General features: G+C 42.3%; 1 protein-coding gene across 1 annotated transcript; it reads right to left on the reverse strand.

Annotated features, from left to right (window-relative positions):
• Positions 1–660: 660 nt before the first annotated feature.
• On the reverse strand, positions 661–12,123 carry LOC104967956 (metastasis-associated protein MTA1-like; the record flags this gene model as incomplete). Its single annotated transcript, XM_010797499.1, has 11 exons — positions 11,908–12,123; positions 11,468–11,585; positions 9,145–9,247; positions 7,366–7,465; positions 6,718–6,906; positions 5,123–5,197; positions 3,884–3,942; positions 3,070–3,323; positions 1,889–2,040; positions 829–1,018; positions 661–750 (listed from the first exon to the last, which is right to left on the reverse strand). Coding segments are annotated over exons 1-11 (1,546 nt in total), but the record flags the coding sequence as incomplete, so codon positions are not given.
• Positions 12,124–13,838: the final 1,715 nt, after the last annotated feature.

Consider the following 13,838-nt stretch of genomic DNA (forward strand, 5'->3'; position numbering starts at 1 on the left):
CTGACGTCACTTCTTCTTCTTCTGCTTTGGGTTTACTGGCAGGCCGCAAACAACTTCACACCGTATACTGCCACCCGAAGTCCCCGGCCGGAAGTCCCCGGAGTTAGGGGACTGGCTTCAGTCGAAGCTGCTGGGACTCCCAGCAGCTTCTACTGAAGCCTTCCGAGTAAATCGCCAGAACGCCGACACATCCTCATCTCCACCGCTCCCATGTTTTCTTTTGTGTTGCCATAAGTTAGTCTCTCTGCGTTTGTGCGCTGGGGCTAATGCTAATAATGCTAATGCTAGGATAATAAAATGGCGGCTTCACAAAACTTTTATGGAGTTTTACGGGGCGTGGTTTGCATTCCGCCCAGCCAATCAGACATAGGAACCTTTTTCTCCCACGACAGTACCTGCTCTCTAGCAGGGACGGAAAAGGGGGTAAAAAAGGTTCTGATGAACTAATTTTAGTTCATCAGAACCTTTTTGGTGTGAACACGACATTTCGGAACTATATCGGAACTAAAGTGGGAAAAGTACTGCGGTGTGAACGCGACTATAAGCGACAGAATTGTTTCAACTTTGAAGCAGAACAAGATATCAAATTGCTAATGTCTTTGTTTTGAATTTGAGCAAAACTGACTGAAAATGGAAACTCCACATAAAGTTTTTAATTACCTAAATACCGCACCACTGACTCCAGGGGTTTACGGTCCACAGGTTTCAGTGGTGCAGGCTTTTTTTTCTCATCTGGCAACAGCATGGCACCTGCAGACATAAAAGAAACTGTGAGTAAAAACTTAAAGAATGACGTAGTCTAGATGGAGGGCGGAGAGCAACGCTTACACTCGGCCTTTATAGCTGCTAGGTTGACAGGGAGGTAGGGGTGCCTGGCCAGAAACCGCGGCCTGATGATGTCATGGCAGATGCGCCGTGCCATCTGCGTCAGGCCGGTGGTCTGCAGGTAGAAAGCTTGTCGCGTCTTCACTGCACATTTGGGGCTGCCGCTGTGACGCATGGGGATGCCGTGGGGGCTCTGCAGGGACAACAGATACACAATAGTCAGCAAAGATATTCATATATAACCATTTACATGGCTAATGAGTACAATTAGGAATAAAAGCTTTTCTTTGGTATACATGATAACAAACAGAATATCTTTGAGTTTGAAACAGTTGGTTGGATGAAAACATACTTCTTTTTTTTTAAGCGTTAATGAAAATAAGATGCCCTAATGATGTACAAACTTTACCTTAGATTACAAGAGGATAAAAGGAAAGGTTTTTCTCAGGAGGATGAACTACTCCTTTAAAGGCAGGGGAAAGCTTTAGGCAAACTGTAAGGCTGCTGTTTGCAGAATAAATAAACTACATTTCTAGTAAAGCTTGTGTGTGTGTGAGATGTGCTGTTTACACGGTAACAAAACGGGTTGTATCCGCTACTTTTCTCTTTCGTATAGCCCGTTCGTTCACACGAGGCCGTAATGGAACCGCGGAAACGGACCCCTAAAACGATAACGGGTCCCAAGGTGGATAGATCTGCGGACGGAACGCTGTGCGGGGCCAAACGGCTCCGTGTGTACGCCCTATACGATAATTTCCTGATAACGATGAAGCCATAGCCCCGCCTCTCCCCACCTCTGCTGCTCACTGCTGTAGCATGGTCAGTAGCTACTGTCAGTAGCTACTGACCATGCTACAGATGTTAGTGCAAAATCTACAGCTCCTCTACCACAACCATCAGCAACAAGTGGACATGGAGAACTACATGTTGCTAAATCCACCGCGGAGAATAAACAGAACACGTTTATTGAGCCGTATCCGTGTGAACGGAATACTTTTTTGATATCGAATTCGGTTGCGTGTAAATGGGGTCAGTGTGTGAGCGTTTGTTTGTTAGATTGTACCATGCTGCTGCGGTTAGGTCCAGGTCTCTCTCCATCCAGTCTTGTGGGCATCTTCAGCCCGCCGTACTTCTTCCAGTAAGTCCAACAGGAAGCGCAGAGACGACACTGCATGTTGGGAGGTCCCCACGAGTACCACTGGTAGGAGCTGCTGGCTACACACACACACACACACACACACACACACACACACACACACACACACACACACACACACACACACACACACACACACACACACGAAAGTGAGCACAGTGTAACAACACATAATCATGAATATGTGCTCATGTGCATGCAGGCGAAAACACAACCTTTAATCATTCATCACTGAATTAACTACAGCCTCTAAAATAACCCAAATAACACTGCAGGGCACGTAATGCTGTCCTCTCTCCTCTGTATTTTGTAAATCCAATATGTGTGTGCCACAGACAAAGAATACAGCGTGGATCTGGGAACATCCTTTCTAAAATTGAAAATGTTAATAGAGTGGTTCAGTAATGAGTCCTTAACCCGGAAAACACTTCCCTTGTCTCGAAGTCAATGGTTTTCTGAACGAGTTTGTAATAAGGTCTGTGGTTGACACAAGCTTCCAAGATGTTCACGTTTTGTTCGACGACATAAAATATAATGGGTCAATAGATACCCCCGCTTAATCCCTGTTGGATCAGTTCAGGATTTGGTTGCTGTATGTTAAGTTAAAAATCGGAATAAAATGCCATACGTTTGACATACACTGAAACTATGTATAACGATCACAGATATACACCACCTGAGATGCACATCACAAAGAAAACATCCCCACATTTATAGCAGAGTACATTTAATTTAAACTGGTTCAACTAAAAAAGTTCTCTTTGTTTTTCCTGCCTCCACATTAAACCAGCAATTTTCTCAATCTGTTTTTCCACCACATTTTCCAGAGTGGATAAAAGACCGACCTGGTGTGTTGGTTAATTAAAGAGGACAACCGCCTCAAACTCTCTCTGACATTTTACATTTCATACAGCTGATTATAGCGCATGCTTTGTTAGACTCTTTTAAATATAATTGCAATTGTGAATTCAAGAGAATTATTACGACAATTATAGGAATCTTATGAATAAGCCCCAATGTTTGTTTTAGATTTCAAGCAGCAAGAGAAGCAGCATGTGTTGCAGGAACATGACAGGTCAGTGACTTACTGTAGCAGCTTTCACAGGCTCTGCCGAGGGCGGGGATCTGCGCCGTGCCTGGAGCCCCTGGGACCCCTGGGACTCCTGGGACCCCTGGGACACCTGGCAAACCTGGGACACCCGGGACACCTTGCACCGTTGGGACAACTTGCATCGCTGGGACCCCCGGGACCCCCTGCACCCCTGGTACACCTGCAACCGCCACTCCATTAACCAGAGCTGGTTTTAAATTGTTGCTCAGCTGGTTGGGGTTGGGCTTGTTGCTGGAGCGGGCACAGAAACAGGGAGAGGGTCAGACCAGGAAATATAAACACATTAGAGCACATGTATATTCTACTGCAAGTGAAGTGTCGCTAGCTCTGACAACAGAAGCAGATCTTTAACGTTGACACTTATAAGTCCAGGTCTGGACCCAATCCTATTACTGCTAAATATTTAAGAATTACTCAAAGTTTGATTAAGCCTTGCTATTTTAATGACACATCTTTCTTAGCCATTACAGCAATGGTTCAGCCATCCACTGACAATATGCCAAATCAAATCTGTGCATCACATTAATGGTGTAATACGGCAGGAGAAATCAATGTGCTCGCTTCATTTCAAATACTAAAACATTATTCGTTTGTATGAGTGACAGTAAGTCCACCAGATTAGATTGAAAGTCAAGCAGGCAAACGTATCCTTAAACTTAAAAAACATCATAGTTAAGATTGACCATTTTCCAAAACTGGACTGTGTACGACCCTTGTATCCATGTATTGAGATAACACAATGATCTCTGATGTATTTTATTTAACCACATAGAAACGTGCAGAGTACTCACTAGTTAGGGATGTAGACCTGCTTCAACTTGCTCTCGGCCTCGGCTGCTTTTAATCGTTTCTGGAGCGGAGACAGGGGGTGAGGAGGAGGAGGAGGAGGAGGAGGAGGAGGAGGAGGAGGAGGAGGAGGAGGAGGAGGAGAGAGAAGAGAGAGAAGGTGACGTTATCTTCAACAATACCCCATATGGATTACATCGATTTCAAGAGACTTAAACTGACTCATTTCTAATATAAAGAAAATCTGACGACAGACATACTCGAGCTGAAACACGCCAAACTGTGAAGGGAGAATAAAAAAGTAAAAAAGAAATGTAAGGACACGATTATTTTGGGCGTTGAATTGGGCGAGAAAAATGATGAAAAACACTAGTCAAATGTAAATTAGTTAAAAGAAGATAAACGGCCATCAGGAATGAACAAAAACATCAACGTGTTTTGCTTTAAAGCAGGGGTGGGGAACTTCCGGCCCCCGGGCCGTATACGGCCCGCGAGGCCATTTGATACGGCCCTCGAAGTAATTTATAAACACACGCAAAAAAGAAAAAAATTTAAGAAATCTAGACCGCAAAATAATTAAAAAAGCGAGTGCCTGTTTTTCCTGGCCAAGGTCAGGGTCCTTGAACACAACACGAGCCTAACGTGTCATCACGTGGTATATTTCTCGTCTGACAGGGGAGTGTAGTTCTAACGGAGAGCACCAGAACGCGGCTCCGGGCCGGGACTTCACAAATTGCAGTACCCATAAGGAGCCGTACACATGCCGCAGTTTTGTGTGGCTGTGTCTTTAGTTGAAAGCCCAGTGGCGATCTGTTCATCTGTCATACTGATCATACAGTCAATAACTTTGTTGTTATTAGCACCCACTTAAATCATGTCCACATGGATATGAAACTAAATACATTTGCACATATCTTGTGTCCATATCTTTCTGTTTTGGTGGTCATGCCACACCGTGCACGTGCATGCATGAGTCATGGTACGATATCTGGATTAACACTTTGCTTTTTCTTTGCACAGCATGAAAGAAAGGCAAAATTAATGGGCTGTGATTTTAGTTTTTTAAGCAGAGGTCAATAATTTGTACGGCCCTCGGAGGATGTTGAAAAAATTGAAATGGCCCTTGAGAGGAAAAAGGTTCCCCACCCCTGCTTTAAAGAATACAAAATATACAGCTTACTATAATGGAAAAAATATTGATTAGGATTTTTCTTAAATGCCTGAGATATAATAGATGTTTTTACCTGCTGTACATATCTGTCTGTGGTCTTCCACATGTAGTAATACTCAATAATACTCGTCAGGGACTTCCAGGGCAGCTGGAGAAAAAGAGAGGAGAGGGCACAAAGTAAACATACTTTCAGAAAGGTCACTATCACATTTGATCTCCCACTTGAAAATACCATGTCTTTATAACAAACTTTATTAAATGGCACCTTTCAAATACAGTTCGAAAGCCCTTTGCAGTGAAAACAGGTCTTGTTTAAAAGCACAAAGCAGCTACACACATAATAAAAGCCAGAGTGAAACCGATAAATCGAAGTAAAAACATAAATTCAAAATCACATAAAAAGCAATTCTAAAAAATGAGGGTTTTTGAGTGTGATTTTAGAGAGATGGCAGCCCTGATCTCTTCAGAGAGGTCGATCTAAAGTGCAGGAGACCTGACTGCACTTCAACTGAATTGTAATTATCCGTCAAGAGTTCCTCTGTATAACCACTGGTCACATGATGTGTTTGAACCCAATGGAGCTGCACCGTAAACATCCCTGTGAGAAGTTTGAAAGGAACATGATCTGTCAAGTGGAGGCCCCACCCAACATGGTGCTGGAGCCCTGTTGTTGGAGAGGAAGCCAGAGGGAGCCGCACTGACAGCATCCGGCCACCAGGTGGAGGAGTGACACACACACACACACACACACACACACACACACACACACACACACACACACACACACACACACACACACACACACACACACACACACACACACACACACACACACACACACACACACACACACACACACACACACACACACACACACACACACACACACACACACACACACACACACACACACACACACACTAAAGATGTTTCTATGGAATGTTTCTCGGGATAAATGCTCATTGTGCTTGGCTTTCAAATGTTTTCACTCTTTACTGTGGGCTAGCTGCAATCTTAGTTTATAAGACGACTATTGTGCTTAATAGATTATCTGTGTAACGTCAGCTAAATAACTCAATGAAGATCAGGAACAGTCAGGCGTTAATACTGTGGTCACTGCGTTCAGAAGCAGCAATAAATGGTGCACTATATACACTGCGTACAGTTTTAATTATCACATTTAATTAAATAAGCAAAACCAGTCTTTAAAAAAAGGCCTTAGCCACATAGACATAGTGAGAACAATTCAAAATCTTGTTCCATTTCTTGCTGCAATCAATACCACTCTTTATCTGTTACCACAACTAATGTTCTAAAAATATTGATTTAATGCAAACCAATGCATTTGATTGAATCTTAATGTCTGTTAATGGACACAATCAAATAAATCTAAGTAATTGCACTTTATGATTTTAAGAAATGATTAAATGAAATCATGATGATTTCATTTAACAACCAATTGGTGGTTCTGACGTTAGATATTTTATGATTTCTGAGATTGTAATAAAATAAATCCATTGACAAAAACCCCAGCTTTAGGATATCGTTTTGGCAACAACACCTACCAGCACCAAAATAGTCCAAACAACAGCTGTTTATGTGCCTGGACATTTTCTTGCAACCTCCAATATATCAAACCATTCCTTTTAATATCGGTCAGCTACTCACAAAGTCCTGCTGGATGTCGGTGAAGTCTTTGCCGTATTTCTCCAGCGCCTCCTCGAACAGGTTGGCCTCCGAGGCGCTCCACTCCTCCATCTCATCCCTGCAGAGGACGGGCCCTCCCTGAGGCACCAGCGCTGAGATGGCCCGGGTCATGTCGTAGCCCGTGGCGTGGAGGGTGTCCATAGCGTGAAACTGAACACAACATATGAACACATGTTAGTCTCATGACCCGTTAGTGTTGTTTGAAACTTCTCTGTTGACTTGTTGGGAGGAGGATGACTGAGTCTATGGACTGTATATGCATCCCCTTGTTCAAAGGCTTTGGGCTGTGCGTGTGTGTGTGTGTGTAGCTTGAAGCCTCTCATCTATGTTTTATATATGAGAATGAGATCTAGGGCAGAATAGACCCACGCCGGGCTTCTGGGGCCAAGCGCCTGTTGAGGATAACTACACACAAGGCTCGAGAATCACTAACACACACGTGCATTACAAGAGCTTTCTCTGATTAGCAGCACAACTGCTAAAATGTTCCCTCTATAGTGTGATTCTGATTCAACCCAAGGCCGCTTTGGGGGGTGGTGTGTGTGTGTGTGTGTGTGTGTGCGTGCGTGCGTGCGTGCGTGCGTGCGTGCGTGCGTGCGTGTTTCTCACCAAGGTGATGTCTCTGGAGGCTGCAGCTGCGCTCATGTGCAGGCTGGGCTGCCGGACTGAACTACTGCAGTCCAACGCTCTGGCGAAGGTTCCTACCGACCTACAGGACACAGATATGATGTAAAGTATAAAGAAAATGTACACATAGAATGATAGAGAATCTGCTTTTGGTTTTACTTCCTCCATTTAGTCATTGATATAGTTCTTTCCGTCAGCCTTTTTCTGAACCATTTGTGCACAGCAAGAAAGGATGTCCAGTGCTTCACGATTAAATATTCAGTGTTGTAGTGTTGCAGAGCAAGTGGAACTGCAGCCAATTTGAACTGAATGTGATGATACTGCTAAGCAACCATATCTAGCTGAAAACCAGAATCACTGACTGTGATGGAAACTTCTGAAGCAATGGGGACTCAGAGAGACACGGGGAGAGCAGGAACTTTGATTGCAAACACTGATTGTTTATTTGGAGCTTCGGCCGGAGAATTCACAAGACATGTCGTGTGCCACGAGGTGACAGAGCGGCTGCCAAACCAACTCTGATGATCTCTACCCCCAGACCCATGTGTTTAGCTAGTTCTGAGAGAAGAATCAACATTGTGCATAACAAGATAAAGCAGTATAACTATGTGTATAACCTCAGCTGACGCCAACAGGCAGGACAGGGAGACAAAACACAGAGCAGCCCAAGGTTAGAGGCCTGTGCTCATTGAGGGCAGTACAGACTGATAAATTGGGTCAAATGTATGGGCCCAGGAAAATATTTCCCCTACACTGAATAGTTAAGTTCCATGTCATCAGTTCGTCATTTTATCCTAGGACGCATGGTGAAATTGTCATAATACGCTCCTGCTTTCTTAAGTTGTGGCCAAAAAAATACTTGTTTTGTGATGTCACATTTATCTCGACCTATGTCCACTCAAATCTATCCATCTATCTATCAGTTTCTCCTTGAGTCCAAGTTGACTTCGGGCCACATTTTCAAAAGTTATCTCAAAGCGCCATCATGAAATCACTGTCAAGAGAATCGGACTAGCAAGCATAAACACCGGGAAAAATTGCAAGGCCAATAAAAGGCAAATGTTTGAATGAGGAATAGGACACATGGAAACTTTTCACAGGACTTTCCGGCTGGTAGCAGTCTAAGAACATTAAGGTAAGAAATGATGTCTGCTACTGCCAATGCACAACTTGGTGCTACTGTATGAGGAGCTCTGAAAAACTTAACCTCTCATTTGAAGGAATATGCGTATTTTCTTTTATGAATAGACAAAGCTCTTAAATACGAAGCCGGAGCCATGCTATGGTTAGCTTAGCTTTGCATAAAGACTGGAAGCAGCTAGCCAACTCTGCTGCAAGGTAACCAATTCACCCACCAAGGCATCTAAAGCTAACCATATATTTCTGTCTAATCTGTAAGAAAGTGTGAAAAAGACATGTTAAGGTTCAATATGAGAATTTGGGTAAAAATACCTTAAGTTTTGTCATCACAGAAAAATGTAACTGCAACCAAATTATACAGCTGAAATTTAGAGCAAGGTAACATATTAATTAACGCGCGTTCGATGTGTTGGTGGGTGGGTTAACACTTGTTTCAGTCCTTATGCTTTGCAGGCTATGCTAAGCAAAAGTTCTCTTGGATGAGGCTTTATATTCATCATAAATATATATGAGAGTCCATTTTCTCAACTAACTCCCAGCCACAGAGCATTATGTATGTATATTTTCTTCCCTCTCTTTTTTGGATTATTTGTAATCCTTTGCACTTTCGTGATGACTTACCGAGCTACTACTAAGAACTGGTCGATCTGTTTCTCCGTCAGTAGGCTGGTATAGTCCCAGACCTTCTCCTCTAGTTTCTCCAAGTCTCTGCCATCTTCCTCACCTGCACACACAGACACAGTTAAAGACACAGTTACTTCTCCTTCGCTTTTCAAGGCGGCAATGCTTCTTACCGACCACACATGTGCAACAAAAATGTGCAAATTCCCTGATGCCTGATTTCCTTCCTGTTTTTCCCTCTTTTCGAATCACTTGAGCAAAGCTATAATGAATGGCACAGTTTAATAGGTGGGTCTATCAGGCTGCCAATCTGCCTGAACTTCTAAAAAAAGCAACAGCATTTCGCTAACTTGGCTTAATTAGAGAGCTTGGTGTCCCAACAGTGCCTAATTGAAATTTCAGAGGTTTTCCTACATGCTAAGAATACTATTCTGGCAAAACACTTAAACACGATCTCGCTGAGAAATAATCACAATTGAAATGCTGAATATCTAAACACAATACTGGCACAACATATCTTTCAGACTTGCTAGGATAAGATTTTTTTTTTGTATATTATGGAAGTTACAAGGAAGAAACACTCGTTGCAAGTGTAAGGAATAATCTCATTCGCCAAATTATAATTAGGCCACATTCAAATTACTTTCAGATGCTTTCAGACAGCGAGAAGCAGCTTCCATTGGTTTCAATGTAAACCAAGCTCAGTGGCAGCAGTTTATGAATGCACACAGGTATTTTCTGCACTCGATCATGCATTTGGTGACGATTCAACATTTCTACTTAAAAACATAAACGAGGGAAACAAAACACGAGCTAATTTGACTGTTTCTGATTCTCTAAAGGATTCAGAGGGATTAATGGAGGAAAAAAAGTATCGACCTTAATGACACTAGTTAGTAAAAGCTGCTTTATTTATTGTACAGTAATACCCATTTCTTCTATTTTAAGATAAGAGTTACTATATTTACCCGTAGAATGAGATTACTGGGGGTAGACTTTATGAGAGCACCTTCAGATTAAGGCTTAAAATTAAACAGCTGTCATGTGGTAAATTGCAGATATTAATTTTGTGTTTGCCAACAATATTTGAGTTCAGGGCTCATTATAGTCAGATGATTCAGCTACAGCTTGCATGCAGGCGTACAGGTTGCCCTTTATAAATTAGGGAAATGGGAACTTGATCCAGTTTTTTAGTGAACGTTACAATAAAATATATTTTCAATTCAAATGAGGCACCCCATCCTTTCGATACTTGCGGGGTGACTTTAAAATGTGCAGCACATTAACATTAATCAGTTCTTCTAAATAGAATGCCACAGTGACGAGTCCTAAAACCCGGAAGTACGTTAGCATGTTACCACTTTCGGTTCCTTTGACAAAAAGCAATGGAATTTCTCCATAGGATTTTGGAAAATAGCTTGAAATAAGGTCTGTGGTTGACACACATGTAAGAGACGGATCACGTTTTGTTCTACGACATTAAATACATCAGCAGTGACCCCACTGGTGATTCTTGAAGAGTTTACGTGTCAGAAAAAACGATGGTTGTTACCAAGTGGCTGAATAGGACTTCAGAAGTTGTCGAGGCCGTTGTACGTCATTACACCGAACACGTAAACACTCCCGCTAAGTTTGTTTGCCCTGTTCTGCTTGAAAGCAAGTACCTGCCTCCTGCAAACTGTTCAAACAAACGCTTCAACTTGTACCATTTTGAATCTGTAGTTTTGAATATGGATCTTAAGTTGGCGTGACGTTGAAGCAGCGACCCTGCTGTAGTTCGTTTATAGCATAACGTTAGCATTTTGCTCCTGGCGATTAGATTTACGATTAGAAAATTATGAAAGTAGGGTAGACATGTGGATATTATCCAGCTGAACAAAACGTGATCAGTCGATTAAATGTGTCTCAACCACAGATCTTATTTCCAGCTATTTTCCAAAATCCTATGGAGAAATTGCATTGCTTTTTGTCTAAGGAACCGGAAGGAGTTTAATTCTGGGTTTTAGGACGCGTCACTGTGGCACTCTATGGTTTTTATCATTTAATTGTGCTGTTTAGTAGCCATGGAAAAAAAGTGAGTTCATAAGGAAGCTTGGGGCAGAAAAAGATTGCATACAGTTAATGACATTTCCCTGAGAAATGAACAGACATGAAAAGTTAACAAGTTAATTTAAGTTGAGGATAGATTGCTCCAAACAATCATTCAGTACCCAGGAGGGTAAAAAGACCCCTGAAGGAAGAGCATTATAATGTGTTGCTCTGTGAATAAGCTTCTCTAGGAAAACTGTGTCAATTAAACAAAAATAATTGAAGTATATTGTACCTTCTTTCAGGAGGTCGGTGATGTCGGCCTGGTACTTGTTCCCGACGCGGATCTCCCCCTTATCAGCCAGCAGGGTCTTCTGCTGAGGGTCATACACCAGCGAGTAGAAGAAGGCATCCTGGGAAATACAGATGGCAGGAAGGCGTGAGGATGGTATGAAAGAAACAGGAAGCGAGACGGGCAAACGGAGAGGCGAAAGAGAGGAGTGTGTGTGTGTGTGTGTGTATCTTCCCCTCTGCTAGTCTCTCGTCTCCTCATTACTGTATGTGAAAAGAACATTCTGGGTCAACACGTTGAATTATTCATCTGGAAACAAGAATCTCTTAACTCATACGTTTCTCACAGACAGACTTTTAAATAATCAGTTATCTCGCCCACCTAATCAAAGTTTAGGAGATCCCGTCTTATTATTTTTAGCGTGAAGACCTGATGGTACGTACCTCTCTGTCCAGGTAAGACTTCAGGGCTTCTGTCTCGTTCAGCAGAGTCACACAGCACTTCCCCCTGGAGTCCAGAAGGGATGTAAGGAAAGGTAGAAAGGGAAAAAGAGAAGGGAGAGAACATGGAGAATGAAAGAGGGAACAATGTGAAACGCAGTTCACGAGTTGCGTACCCTGGTTAAACTGTGTGAGAGGACTCCTCGGTGTAGGATGCATTAACAAGCAGCAACAATTACATTGATTTGTAGAGCGATGGAAACGTTTTCAATGCAGTGTTGTTTCTTTGTTTGGCACAACACCGAAAAAAGGAAAATAAGTGTGATTTTTTTTTTGGACATATTGGAATGATACATTTGATAAGTTTGATTTCCATACTTTCAATATTTTAATTTACATTACATGTTAGACGCTTTTATCCAAAGCAACTTACATACATTCAGTACTGTGGACAATCCCCACAGGAGCAATTTGGGGTGAAGTGTCTCAGGGACACAACGACATGCTACACACTAATCCACTGCGCCACACGCCCCCCTACATAATTGTTTTTATTATTTTATTTAAAGAGACCATATAAAAGAGGGAATTAAATCATAAGAAAATAAAATATAATTCATATATCGGGATGTCATCAACATGTCTGTGAACATAGAATCCGTCAGTGGCTGTGTGATTGTTGGAATTGAACCAATGAAAGAGGGTTGCTCTTGTTGCAGTCAGGGCATTTAGTCTCTCTTATGAGAAGGTAGATGCTCTGACAGCATTACCAGGGAGTGAACAAAAGTGAGTTAACTGCTTGATTTTAAAGCTTTAGATACAAAGGAAGCGCACGTAGCAACAACACTGGATTTGGTTTCAGCTGGCCGAGCCCGTTCATTTGAGTGTGTTGACACTACGGTCTGTCTCCAAATTATTTACCAGCGAGGTATTCATACCTCTCTAGCCCCGGGCGAACAGGGTGATAAACTGGAACACCTTCTGTAACCTCGCTGCTGCAGCACGGAGCGAGGTGTCAACTTAGAGAACTTAAATCAAGATTTGAATCCTCTTCTCTAAGCAAAACGACTCATCACAGTTATTTTTATTCAAGCAGATGTCAGTTTGCTCTCCCAGCCACTCCTCAGTAATGTCAAGTAATAAGGTGGTAATGATTAGGTGGGTTTGCCTGGAGCTGCTCCCTGATGAGCAGAACATTTCTATATGTAGACAAAGCTCTCTGTTGACATTTAGTGCTCATTGTGCTCCCTGAATTTCAGAGGATTGTTTTATGTCTGAGTTAGAGACTGAAAGCTGATTCCAAACTATCTTTCGGCCGTCATATACAGTGGGGCAAAAAAGTATTTAGTCAGCCATCAATTGTGCAAGTTTTCCCACTTAAAAAGATGAGAGGCCGGTAATTTTCATCCTAGGTATACTTCAACTATGAGAGACAGAATGAGAAAAAAAAAATCCAGAAAATCACAGTGTCTGATTTTTAAAGAATTTATTTGCAAATTATGGTGGAAAATAAATATTTGGTCACCTACAAACAAACAAGATTTCTGTCTCTCACAGACCTGTAACTTCTTCTTTAAGAGCCTCCTCTGTCCTCCACTTGTTAACTGTATTAATGGCACCTGTTTGAACTCGTTATCAGTATAAAAGACACCTGTCCACAACCTCAAACAGTCACACTCCAAACTCCACTATGGCCAAGACCAAAGAGCTGTCAAAGGACACCAGAAACAAAATTGTAGACCTGCACCAGGCTGGGAAGACTGAATCTGCAATAGGTAAGCAGCTTGGTGTGAAGAAATCAACTGTGGGAGCAATTATTAGAAAATGGAAGACATACAAGACCACTGATAATCTCCCTCGATCTGGGGCTCCACGCAAGATCTCACCCCGTGGGGTCAAAATGATCACAAGAACGGTGAGCAAAAATCCCAGAA

This window comes from Notothenia coriiceps, unplaced genomic scaffold (genome assembly GCF_000735185.1).
Source record: "Notothenia coriiceps isolate Sejong01 unplaced genomic scaffold, NC01 NC01_scaffold00038034, whole genome shotgun sequence".
Taxonomy (NCBI): Eukaryota; Metazoa; Chordata; class Actinopteri; order Perciformes; family Nototheniidae; genus Notothenia; species Notothenia coriiceps.